This window comes from Triplophysa rosa, linkage group LG25, assembly GCF_024868665.1.
Source record: "Triplophysa rosa linkage group LG25, Trosa_1v2, whole genome shotgun sequence".
In the NCBI taxonomy this organism is placed as follows: domain Eukaryota; kingdom Metazoa; phylum Chordata; class Actinopteri; order Cypriniformes; family Nemacheilidae; genus Triplophysa; species Triplophysa rosa.
The window spans coordinates 11,935,763-11,949,525 of record NC_079914.1 but is presented as its reverse complement, the minus strand read 5'-3'; the positions used below and the strand labels follow the sequence as shown (position 1 = coordinate 11,949,525).

Below are 13,763 nucleotides of genomic sequence, written 5' to 3'. Positions count from 1 at the left end.
TTTCGTGTCAGCCAGCACGACTTTCAGCCTAATATATTTGAATATCTTTCGTATGTATAAATATATATCAACGCAATCTGATGGGAATTCATATCTATTTTACAAGTTGCCTTATTCGTGTGAATTCCTACTTCCTACGATCTTATTCCTATGTTTTGTAATGATTTGACTTTGTCCCGTGACGTTAGGTTTAGGGGCGGGGTTAGGGTAGCCATTTATCGTTGCTCTGCTTCCCCGTGAAACTCATGCTTTTTGCTAAATTAACCTTTGCAGCTGTGATTTTAGGGTTTGGGGTGGGGTAAGCTGTTGGTTAGCCACCACCTAAAATAAGTACAACTTCTTTTGGTATCAGGTTATAAATATATAAATGTACATACACGCGCGGTCTGTGTATTAAAAGTCGTGCTGAGTGACACGAAAATGAGTAACACAAAAAAAGGGGGAAATTCGTGTCCATGAACACGAATCGATAGATTCCAAACTGCCTCGAAACTGGGTCGTTAACTTACATTTCAAGTAAAATCATACCAGATCGATAAAATAAATAAATAAATCATAATAAATCATAAATAGTAATAGATAATAAAAAGTATTATTATTATTAAGAGTATTGTCTTGTTGTTGTTATTAATAATACAATTATTATTGCTTTTATTATTATTGTCAATAATACAAATACTATACAGCAAAATCGCCGGTGTTAAAAAAGGGGTCAAATTAACTCTCATAGTGTATATCGAAGCCACACTTTGAGAGTGTGGATTATATATACACTGTGAGTGTTAATTTGACATTTTTTAACACTGGCGATTTTACTGTGTACGACTAATGAAATTATTAATTATCAGGGTAAATAGACCATTTTAAACAATAATTATGTACTTCCTTTACTGATTTTTGTGTATTTCTTAACCAAAAAAAATGATGGACTGCAGTTTTAATTGCAACATTCCGAATTTAGTACAGGCACAAACGAGTCATCTTTTCAGTAAAATAGCATCTGCCAGACTAGTGACTAGTGATAGTCAATACTATTAAAACACAATTGCTAATTTGAAGTTAAAACTGAAGATAAACCACTCAAAACAAGTTAAGTATTTATTTGAAATGTATTTCGCCGCATTAACTGGACAATCCCCAGCAGGTGTAATTATAACACATGGGGTGTAAATCACAGCTTGACACAAAGATGTTCGAAAGTTGTCATCGATCTCCTCACTGTAGTTAACACATCTGTACACGTGTTAAATAACAACATTAATGAAGGAAAGGACTCAAATATATGTGGCGTTATATGCGTACCCTAAGAGATATTTCTGATTATTAAAGAGATCATGTGATGCAATGCATTACGTTTACATTTATGCATTTGGCAGACGCTTTTATCCGAAGCAATTTGCAGTTTAAATTACATTCGGTTTATGCTTTTTTGTGTGTTCTCTGGGAATCCAACCCACAACCTTTGCAATACTTTACCCACTGACGGTGGGCTGCCTATAGATTCCAAGTAATGTAGCAAATTCAATTCAATTTGTGTTGTAAGAAAATAAGTTGACAAGCGAGAGAAACTGTAGCTCTAGGGTCACAGGTGTATGTTTTTTGTCATTTAACAGCTTTGCATATATCAGAAATGTAAGCCTCTGTTTTATAAATAAACACACTGCCAGAACCTTTGTAATGGCTGGTCTTAAACAAAATGTACGCGTTGAGATTATGATGAACTTTATAATGACACGTGTGATTTGACGCATAAAACGGATTAATCACAAATTGGATACATAGCCGAGGGAGAAATAAGAGGTTGAAGACTTGCTGAGGCAAGACTATAAATTCTGTGCACAAGGTCACATTTTAATTAGACTGTATTATTTCTGTATACAAGATTCAAAGAACAGACAAGCTGTTGTGAGTTTATCTCGAATTCAGATAAAGAAACTGCGTCCAAGAAACAAAAAGATTTACAGACCCCAAAAAAGTCATCATGTATTCATCCTCATGTGTTTAAAAACCTGTATATGACCCTTTGTTTTGTCAAACACAGAAGAAGATATTTTGAGAAAGGTCTCAGTGGCTTTGTGTCCATACAATGGAAGTCAATGGGGTTCAATGTTGTTTGGTTACCAACATTCCTCAAAATATCTCCTTTCGTCTTCCGCAGAAAAACGAAAGTCATACAGATTTGAAATGTCATGAGGGTGAACAAATAGGATGAATGGTCTCGCTCTATAGATGCGTCTAAAAATGGAATACCTCTAGCTCTTACTGTATGTCAGTAATTGACTGGAGTTGCAGTCACGAGAATTACGATTAAAATCCCGGTGTCCTTGTTACCCATAATCCCAGTGTTCGGATCCTCGCTCTTTGGAGTTTCACACCACCTGTGGTGGAAAGATACATACCGAGTCTGACAGTGAGATGATGAAACTCTTTGCCATACCGTCTTAGCGGGAGGTATGAGACAGGAAACTACGCCTCTTTGTGGAAACGCGCGCACTTAACAGGGACGGATGCGTTTGTAAGAACTTGTTGCGTTATCTGGAAGTGAAGGGATTTTTGACGTCTGTAACTTTAATTAAAGAGATCTGCGAAAACCCGTCTGACTCGAAATCTAAAAGTCGAAGGGTTGGATATTCATCTCTAATGATGCATTTTCAACAGCTAACCAGGCAAACGTTTTTAATTGTCACGTGCACACAGAATCGTTTTTTCAACACTACCTTTTTCATTTTTTTAAATATATACAGTATATATTCGCAATATATATATATATATATATATATATATATATATATATTAGGGCTGTCAAAAGATTAATCGTGATTAATCGCATTCAGAATAAAAGTTTGTGTTTACATAATATTTATCTGTTTACTGTGCATAATAATTTTGTATTTATTAACACATACACATCCATGCATATATTTAAGAAAAATCTAAATATTAATAAACATTTATATATAATTTCAATTATTGGTAAATATAAATAAATACATGTAAATATTTCCTAAATATGTATACTTGTGTATGTGTTTGTATTTATGAATAGAAAATTAATAAGCACAGTACATAGACATATGTTATGTAAACACAAACTTTTATTCTGGACGCGATTAATCTTTTGACAGCCCTAATATATATATATTTTAAACACTGGCCACTTTAAAATAAAAACGGTTACACATCAATCATATACATTTTTATGCATTTAATGGTTATATTGGGAATTGTATTGGTTTTAACGGAAACTGTAATGGTCTCTGTTGGTATCTACTGGTGGCTTTCTTTGCAGAATCCAAAAGGAGACATTTTGAAGAATTCTGGTAACCAAAGAACGGCGGTACGCATTGAGAGTACAACGGTTGTTCAGATACCAACATTCTTCAAAATCTCTTCTTTTGTGTTCTGCAAAAAAAAAAAATTATACAAGTTTGAAACTATTCAAGGGTGAATAAATGATGACATCAACAACTATCCCTTTAAATAGTGTATAAATGATTTCACAGGTTATACAAACAAACGAGAAACTCAAACAAATAAACTGCATGATCTCCTCGAACCCTTTCAAACGAACCATCAACCAAACGTGAGTTGTTTACTGTCCTCTGCTGTTTAATGTTTACTGTCCCGGTCTCTTTATTTTAGCGTATCTCAGGTAATCGTATACGAACAGCTGGGTTGTTAGCTATGCATGAACGAGTCTATCCGCGGCCGACTCATTAATGGCCGCCGTCGACGTCCGTTAATTAGCAGAGATGCTTGTTTGTGTTGTCACAGAGATGTCGGTTTATGTTTGCCAGCCGATCGGTGACAAAACTGCAGCCGCCACGCACTCCGTGAGGTGTGACACAAACAGCATGTTTACCTGCTTTTTTCACAACCCAGTCACACAAAAGGGGACGTCCTGCGAGAAATGAAGTCTAGCGGAGTTTCGAATCACGTAGCCGGAGAAAGGATAGCAGCGGATGGCAAATTGTCCGCGCGTTGGGTTGAATAACAAGAGAGATGCTTCCTCTGCCGTTTTCTTTCTCATTGTGTTTGAGTAAAGAAAGGTGAAGGTTTAAAAAGAGGAAATTTTGCTATTTGCTATTATAAAATAATATGCAATTTCAAAGCCAATGGTGCCACGTATGTTTCCAAATAGGTTTCTTTGAACACTGCCCGTCGTCCTCTATTGGTCAAACAAACTGTTAGTCCCGCCTTACATTGACATGATGGGTTGAGATAATGTTGGTTCGTCCAACAGATATTTGGTTGTCTATGTATATATTTTCTAAAAAAACAAAATACATTTGAACAGTTTTGTAAAATACGCAGCCATTTATTTTGTCCTGAATCGTTTTCACAAATACGACAAAGTTTAGAAAAAGTAAAAAACATTATATTATACCAAACTGTATACATAAATAATTGTCTTCGTATATGATATTTACAAATTGTAACAGATATTGTAACCCTGTCAGGTTGAAAAGTAGTAAAATACAGGCCCAGTGTCCTCAGTGCAGAATTGACACATCGCGTCGTTTCCTCATCCTCTCTGGACAGGAAGCTGTAATGGAAAATAGGAAAAAGTGCATTATTTATTTGCAGATTGTGTTTGTTGGCATCTGTGTTTCTTTCCACAAGCAGAAATAGAATGAAGAAAATATTGTAATATTGTGGAAAAAATTCATGTCGAGTTTGTGATATGATGCTTTAGGATGTGCTGCAGTTTATACACAGAAAACTCGTCCAGAGTTTGGTGTCATATTTATTTATTTAATAATAATAATTAATATTATTTATCACACACAGATATATGACTGTATGCTCATTCAGAATAACGCATTCTAAGTATATGTAGAACGCTGATGTAAATTGTGTGGCTTTAACGCAGCACATTAAAATTTTACACGTCACAGCATCTGTGAGTTTTACAGGGCATTGCAAGACTTTATGTTATGATGCATGTATTAAAATGTTGTGTAGTAGAGATAAAAAAATATCTGGATGGTTGTTTCTTTACCTTTCTGGAGCACAGAGAGCCCGTGTACCCTGCTCGGCATGCACACACGTTGGGACGGACACATCGACTTCCATACAGACACTTCTGTTCGCACATTGCTAGGAAACATATTTAACACAATTTATTGGCCAAAGCAAAAAGTAAAAATGAATCTCAGAATTCATTAGAACGTTTTATTCAGAATATTTTTTTATTATTTTTTAATATAATTATATATTTTTTTCTAATCATGTACTTGTAACTTTAAAATTACTTTTCTGCTGGTGTAAGATGCGGGGTTTAGAAAATAATAGTCCTAACGAATAAGGTTTTTAGAGTTTCCTAAAACTACTAAAACATTTCTGTTAATTGAAAGAAAAAAATTATAAGCCTAAATATTATTTAAAATACTAAATTAACAACAAACAAAACAATTGGCAACAATCAAAGATAAGTTTAAGTTGAGGTACTGCAATTATCAACTGTAAATAATTAAAATAATAAGACTAAAACTAGAATAAAATTAACAAAACTTATATAGCAATATAAAAATGTCAAAAGAAGACGTAAAAATATTACTAAAAAATGAAACTACAATTAACATAAAAACTAAAACTAAACATATAAAAGTTAATTCAAATTATTAATAAAACTACAACAAAAAAATGATGAATTTCTATGATCAGTGTCATTGATTGATTGAATTTTCAATTTTTGGGTACACTGTTCCTTTAACAACAAAGGCTCAAGGAAGACCCATTTCAGACTGATCTCATACCAGCCTGTGCACTTTACTGTACACAGCAGTAACGGTGAATTTTTGCTCCCCTGACAGACATGGAACATCTCTGCGGTTTATTACTGAAGCTTATCAGCAACAAGCGCAACAGAGAGATGTAATTTAGATTCTTTCACAGAGAGAGAGTGAGAGTTCCTCTGAGGTTTGAGGTTAGCCGCACTGTGGTTGCAGTGGAAGCATTACATTTCTGTCAAAATGCGGAGGTGAGTGGGGTCACTTACGGATTTGGCAGAGAGTTCCTTTCCAGCCGGGACTGCAGTGGCAGGTGTTCGGCCCGACACATTCACCTCCGTTTAAACACTTCTGCAGACACACAGCTGCAACACACACAAAACGAAACTTAACTTTCTCAAGTTTCATAACACTAAACAGCCATTCTTCTTTTGTTTGCATTGTTGGATTGAATGAGCTTAATGCTTACGTTTATCGCATCTCTTTCCCCTCCAGCCTGATGCGCAGTCGCAGACGTCTGGCCCGACGCATCTGCCTCCATTCATGCAAACTGGCTCACACACACCTGCAAAGAAATTAGTCATTAAAAATGACTTTAAAAAAAGTTTAAATTGATATGACATTAGTTTATTTCATTACAAAAGTAAAATTGCATTTAATAGAAAGTTTTTGAAATTAATGTTTGAATAATGAAGAAAAGCTATCTATACTAATATAAGATTACATGTTTATTATAAACATATTTATTATTGTTTAGTAGTTTTAACAATTAATAATAATTATTAACAATAATTTAATAATGATTCATTATTTGTATTTTTAATAGAACTTCATTTAACTTTGAATAATATATAAATATGGTATTTTTAATCAATAAATATAAAATTCATATCAGAACATTAATAGGAGGAAACAAATCAATAATGATGTTTAGATGAGAGATTAAATCATATTAATTAATAATATTGACAAAAAGAGGAAATAATATAAATAGACCTAATATAAATAAATTGTAAAATAATAATATTATAATAATAAATGAGAAGTAGTTAAGGAGCACGTCGTGTGTAATTATTCACAATTTTTTGGAACAAAAAGAAAATTTCAGTTTTATTTTTAATAATAAGAGATAATATAAATAAACTATAAGATAATTATAGAATAATATAATGATACAAATATAGTAATCATTTAAATAGAGGTTTGTGACACGTACTTTTCTCACAGCGCGGGCCTGAATATCCATCCGCGCACGAGCAGACGTGGTTGCGTATACAGTGGCCGCCGTTTTTGCAGGGTGGTGTGCAAACAGCTGGGAGAGAAAGCGAGAAATCAGATCAGCGTCTGAGCGAAGATCAAACTGATGTTTTCTGAGCTGATAATGGACAGCCCTGAGGGGATATAAACAACAAATCTGAAACGAGCGTGAGAACACCCTCCATACGTTCACACAACCTTAAAACAACCAAAGCATTAGGAATCAGTCCTTATTATCAAACGCATATTTACTAGGCGGCTATTTTGAGCCATTACGAGATTCATCACCTCACCACACGGAGCATCTGTAGAGAAATCAATATATACACATTAAACGCCCTTGGCTCGCACCTCTGGGGTTTTAATACCTTTGAAAGACATCAACAGAAACCAAAACTTTTCGCTGATTTTAAAGCTTAACATCTGTAACTATTACAGACACGATTTGGCCTCAAGCTCTTAAGAAATGAGACACGGCTCTCAAGAAACCATGCATCAAAGAGAAACGCTCTTACCGTTTTGACACCGAGACCCATAGAAGCCGTGCTGGCAGACGCAGGAGTTTGGACGAACGCAGGAACCGCCGTTGAGACACACGGGGTCACACGAAGCTGAAGATACATAACATACAGCATGAATACAAACATAAGAGCATGATTCACGATCAAGCGGTTAAAGGAGGCAGACGGTCAAAGATGTTTCAGGATCAAATCTCACAGCTGCTGCGGGGCAGGAGTTTATAACTGTGAGATCACGATCTGTACTTTACTGCGGTGAATGGATTCATTACCAGAGTGATCTTGAAGACACCATCATTTTGACACAAAATAGCAGCTTTTGAATGATTTTATGAATCACTTAAAAGTCACAATATAGCCGGTTTCATCGGACATACGCGCCTATAATATAACAAGGGCTGTCAAACGATTACTTGCGATTAATCGCATCCAAAATTAAAGTTTGTGTCTACAAAACAAAAAAAAGTCTGTGTATTGTGAATATTAATTTTGTATTCATAAACACATAGACATACTGTACATATAATATATATATATATATATATACTATTTAGGAAATATTTATATGTATTTATGTATATTTCCCAATTTTATATGTATATATATATATATATATATATATATATATATTAATTGGTAAATATAAATAAAAACATGTAAATACTTCCTAAATATGTGAACATGTATGTGTATGTGTTTATAAATACAAAATTAATATGCACAGTACACTGACATACTGTATATTATGTAAACACGAACATTTATTCTGGATGCGATTAATCACGATTAATCATTTGACAGTCTTAAATATAACAATTTATTTTATAATTAAGTTATATTTTATTGTAGATTTATTGTATTACATTCAATTATAAAACAGTTATTGATTCTTTACGGAGGTCTACCAGACGTTAAGTTTGGGTTTGTTTATGTTATTGCCACTGTAACAGTCTATTCAGTACAATTATTTTTCACAAATTCAATAATAAATGGTTTACATTTTATTATGTGATGTCTATTTTAAAAAAAGGAAGTGAATTAAATGCTTTCCAAATGAATGCCACATCTCAATTAAATTTTCTGTTCTATTATTATCTTCATGAAAGCAAAACAGATTGTTTTCAGAAATAGATCCATTATCCGTTGTTGTTTTTTCATGAACTGTCGTAACGCGAAAACGTGAAAATACTTCCAGATAATATCTTTGCGTTAACAGGTATGGGTTTTGAAAGACATGAAGGTTAGTAAATTTCATTTCTGGGTCAACTATTCTCTTAAAGGGACACTTTACCCCCCCCCCAAAAAAATTTATGTCATTTATTCACCCTCATGTCATCCAGATCTGCATATGAGTATTTCTTCTGTTAACCACACAAGATATTTTGAGAAATGTCTCAGTGGTTTCGTGTTTATACAATGGAAGTCAATGGGGTTCAATACTGTTTGGTTACCAATGTTCTACAAAATATCTTCTATTGTGTTCTGTGAAAGTAATTTTTTAACTCTGAAAGGGGTTCAGGGTTCAGTTTTTTATAAGCTGCCGGGACGGAATGGAAAATTGACAGAGGTTCTATATCAGCTAAATGCCACCAGGAAACAGCTCACACACATACACAGTAGATTTAGTGAGAAGAGATTGGTCCCATTGGGAGCCGACTACACACACACACACACACACACACACACCAACCTGTCTCACACGACGGTCCCGTCCACCCCGCCAGACACTCGCACTCATCCGGTGACGTGCACTTCCCCCCGTTTTGACAGTGACGGTTGCACACCACTGCGTGGAATTAAAACACATGCAATACCACATGTGACCACCGGGGGCACAAGAGCCTGTATTAAACATTCACATAAGGATAAAACCCAGGAGGAGTGATTTATTAAGACTCACTGGTTTCACATCTGGGCCCGACGAAGCCATAGGGACACGAGCAGGTGTCTCGACCCACGCAGGTACCTCCATGCAGGCAGGGCGAACTGCAGAGAGCTGCGGGAATATTCACACGAGCAAATGCACACAAAATACAGTCGTATATCATCTCATCACGGCTGTAGAGAAAACCTGTATGACTTTCTTTCTTTTGCAGAACGACAAAAGAAGATGTTTTGAAAAACGTTGGAAACCATTGACCCCCCATTGACTTGCATTGTATGGACATTTCTCAAAATATCTTCTTTTGTGTTTAACAGAAAAAAAGTCACATACAGGTTTGAAAATAACATGAGGGTGAATAAATGATCATGATCAATGATCAATAAATTTAATTTTTAGACAAATGCCTTACACTTACCATTTTCGCAGGTCTCTCCATGGTAACCCGATGGGCATTCACACACATCTGGAGCAACACATATTCCTCCGTTCACACAAGCGGGACTGCAGACAGCTGTGAAGATCCAGAATTACATTTTCCTACAGGTTTTTTTTTGCCTTCTTTATGTGAGATAAGTGTTATTCAAGCACTTGTAATGTTTTCGGGCTAGACATCGGTGTATGTGTGTAACCTGTGTTGCAGTCGGGTCCGCTATATCCTCTCTTGCATCGGCATGTGTTTGGGGCCGCACATTCCATGTGTGTACCGCAGACATGTTTGCATACAGCTGAGGGCACAAACCGCAGAAAAACACCCAAAACACACGTGATTCACTCCATTGACACGTAAACATATTTTACATTTATGTACAGCCTGGAGCACAAGACGTGAAAGTCAGAGCTCAACTCCAAGTTTACTAGTAATTTGTTGCATCTAAATTTTTCAATGGACTCATTTAAGGTTTCAGAGCTTTGAACCTTTGAGTCAATACAAAATAACGAGCTGGAGAGGACTTAAAACTTTAACTTGTACATTTGACTTCAAATTAAAGGGATAGTCCACCACCCAAAAATATAAATTCTTTCGATATTTATTCACCCTCAAGTTGTTCCAAGCCTGTATAAATGTCTTCGTTATGTAAAACGCAAAAGAAGATATTTAAAAGAATGTGGGAGAGAAAACCGTTTTGGGGCACCACTGACTGCTATACTACTATGGTAGTCAATAGTGCCCCAGAGCGGTTTGGTTAGAAACATTCCTCAAAATATCTTTTTTTTCGTGTTCAGACTTGGAACAACTTGAGGGTGAGTAATTCATGACAGAATTTTCATTTTTGGGTGAGCTATCCTTTTGACCCACAAGGTTATAAAAGTGCAAAAAGTTTTCTATGTCTGTTTTTCAACTCGCCCTATAACTTTTAATAACTTGGGAAACTTCCTGTTCAGTGGAAATGCTGTATTCCCAGACATACTTTTCTAGGTCTGTATGGACACCTGTGAGTGTTTTGTAGGTTAACCCTATATGCATACCTTAAAAACAATGCCTGAAAATAATCAATATGAAATAAGGGTGTTGAGGTAATACTGTAATTCAAAATTGTACAAATGAATGCAGAATAATATGATCAGAACTGCAAACATATTTCTAGCCGTTCTTTCACCGATTATTTTCATGGGTCATGAATCCCATGAAATTGAGCTCAAGGAATGCATTTACTTCTCATGGCTTAAGCAAGCTCAGGGAGTGATCTTATTATTTACACCAGTAACTATCAGTAACCAGTCTTAAAGAAACAGTACACCCAAAAATGAAAATTCCTTTATTCGTTGATTCACCCTAATGCCATTTCAAACCTGTTTGACTGACTTTCTTGTGCTAAACACAAAAGAAGATATTTTGAAGAATGTTGGTAACCAACCAACATTGACCCCCATTGACTTCCATTGTATAAACACAAAACCACTGAGACGTTTCTCAAAATATCTTCTTTTGTGTTGTACAGAAAGAAAGAGTGATACACAGGTTTTGAATGACATGATGGATTGGATGAACTATCCCTTTAAACTAACTTAACCAAATTTACCTCTGCATGTTCGTCCATCTCCGGTGTACCCCAAAGGGCACTGTCCGCATCCAAGTTTTCCATCTCTTCCAAGTTCACAGTGGACTCCTGGGAAGCAAGTAACATCTGCGCAGGTGAAACCTCTCTCCTCCAACACTACCACACTTTTACTTTTGCTTTGGAGTCTACCGTCCTGCTGGGTGTCCACGAACTGCCTATGGTCTTGTTCCTCAAGGTAGGTGAAGCTCTCCCGGGACAGCGGCTGGGTCTCGTAAGGGTCTCCAATTCCAGTTCCTAGACTTCCATCTGCAGAAAACTCCGCCTCCGAGAGCGAGAAAGAGCGTGAGGTCAGAGCTGCCGTTAGGGGTCGCTGGGCATCGGGGGGAGTCCAAGGTCGAGCACGGGATATTGTGACCTGACTTGGTTGTTTCGGAGATGTCCCAGCTTGCCTCAAAATGTGAGGAAAAGTGACTTTAGGTGTCACTCTGGGCGTGACGCCTGCGAATCCACCTGCCGAGACTTTAAATAAGGCGTCTTGCTCGTGGGGAACGTTTAGTTGATTATGAGAGCGAGCGAGGAGTCGTCCTCTGCTGTTGGTTAAGGCAGGCATGCGTCCCACCGTCACTGTCGACTCTCCCTTCGGCGTGACAGGTGGAGAGGTTGGCGGGAGGGGGATGCGAGCGGTGGCCTGCTGGTGTCCTGTGGTCCTTGCAGGTGAGGATAGACGTCTCTGAGGTTGCCTGAATCGAAGGACAGAGAGGTGCAGATGGGAAGCGCTGTAGGACGCATGGGGCGGGATGTTCTTGGGTTGGGTCAGGGGCGGTGGCTGGTAGCGGAGCGCTAGATGAGAAGAGGAACTTGTGACTCAAGATAGAAAACAAATTGCAAGTACTAACTTTTAATTTAACTTTTTTATCTTTTAAATCAAAAGACGTGGTTGACAATATATGATTCAACAACAGCTCTGAAGACCTTTGAAGATTTTACAAAACAAGACCTTCAAAAGCGCAGATGTTATGCAATACACGCTAATCTACGTAAAGCGATTCAGGTATGTTTACTTTTAACCAACTGATTGAGATAAAACAGCTGCGGGGACCCGCCGGGATTTAGTCTCCCGTGCACGTGTGAGCAAGATGGCATAAAAAATGTTTTTGATAACAGAAAAGCAGGATTGTTTTTGCGTGTGCGTGAATCTGGGGCGTGTAGCAACAATGAGGGAATTAGCTTGCAAAATGAAGCCGTTTCTTTTCTGGTTCCCACTGTGGCTGCTTATGGATTCACTTCTGATAACGGCGCTATTAGGAACGATTCCAACAGCGGCCCACTCACGAGAGAAATGCATTAAAAGTCATTACAGCACTCTGCAGGTTTTTACCCGTGCGTTGCGACGCAGCGTCGAAACTGAATTCAGAGGATTGTTCAGGCAAAGCAACAGATTAAGAAGTCAAACAACAGAAATTTCCATAGAGGAAAATGTAACGCACTGTACTTAAGGGATAATAAGGGATAAGATCCAGTCTGGTAGCTTTTCGCTCCTCCTCTTTAAATAAGTAAATAAGCATTCCTTCACTAATTCCTCACTCGTCTTCTTACAGTCTCACTTCCAAAAAAACATTGAGGGTCAGCAGACAGTCCTCTTCAACGCGTGCGTGACCGAGCATCAGGTGTTTCCCGGTCTCGCTTATCAAGTGTATCAAAGCACCCGTCTCGTTCGGAAGATTACGACAGCTTCCTGTTCGCTACGTTTTTGTCTAATTACCAAAGCTGTGTGCTTTTGGAAGATGAAACAAAAGGATTAAGAGAGGATTCGGGAGGAAAACATCGACAGACAAATTTCAAGCCGAGTCGAGATGGAAATTAAGTGGGTGATGATGCAACGTCTTTGGAAAAGTTGAATTGTTTAATTTTGTGGATAACAGGAGCTGCCAGGATTTGGCAACGTTTGAATCGTAGAGGACAGATGTATTAAGCAAAACTTTGTATAGCCGAAGGATTTAAATCCGACGGAACATTTTCAGTGAGAGATTGACAGGAATAAAAAAGTACTTACCGGGATGTTTTGATTGTTTGGTGCAGGTACGTCCATTGCCGTGGTAACCTGGAGGACATCGCCCGCAGACGTGCCCAATGTAGGGAGGCCGCAGGTCGATACACTGAACGCCTGGGAAACACGGCCTACTTGTGCACTTGGCTGTCGTATGTAGTGTGCTGGGGTCACCTGCATTGTAAAGATACATAATATGAAAATGATTTTTTTAGATCAGATTATTGTCTGTTTAGGTTAGATAATCAACAATAATATCTATATCAATACATACAATATTATGTAGCAACCCCAGAATGCATTGAACACACTGTTGAATTCTTT

General features: G+C 37.1%; 1 protein-coding gene across 1 annotated transcript in view; it reads right to left on the bottom strand.

Moving 5' to 3' along the window:
• Positions 1-4,314: 4,314 nt before the first annotated feature.
• The window catches only part of si:ch211-246m6.5 (von Willebrand factor D and EGF domain-containing protein), a 53,967-nt gene continuing 44,518 nt past the window's right edge, over positions 4,315-13,763 (bottom strand). Inside the window, exons 21-32 of the mRNA XM_057326437.1 lie at positions 13,446-13,613; positions 11,414-12,232; positions 10,022-10,117; positions 9,808-9,903; positions 9,408-9,503; positions 9,198-9,293; positions 7,505-7,600; positions 6,949-7,044; positions 6,202-6,297; positions 6,002-6,097; positions 5,003-5,100; positions 4,315-4,546 (exon numbers count right to left, since the gene is read on the bottom strand). Coding sequence (XP_057182420.1) covers positions 4,526-4,546; positions 5,003-5,100; positions 6,002-6,097; positions 6,202-6,297; positions 6,949-7,044; positions 7,505-7,600; positions 9,198-9,293; positions 9,408-9,503; positions 9,808-9,903; positions 10,022-10,117; positions 11,414-12,232; positions 13,446-13,613 — 1,874 coding nt within the window. The 3' untranslated portion in view covers positions 4,315-4,525. The remainder of the gene's footprint in view (positions 4,547-5,002; positions 5,101-6,001; positions 6,098-6,201; positions 6,298-6,948; positions 7,045-7,504; positions 7,601-9,197; positions 9,294-9,407; positions 9,504-9,807; positions 9,904-10,021; positions 10,118-11,413; positions 12,233-13,445; positions 13,614-13,763) is intronic.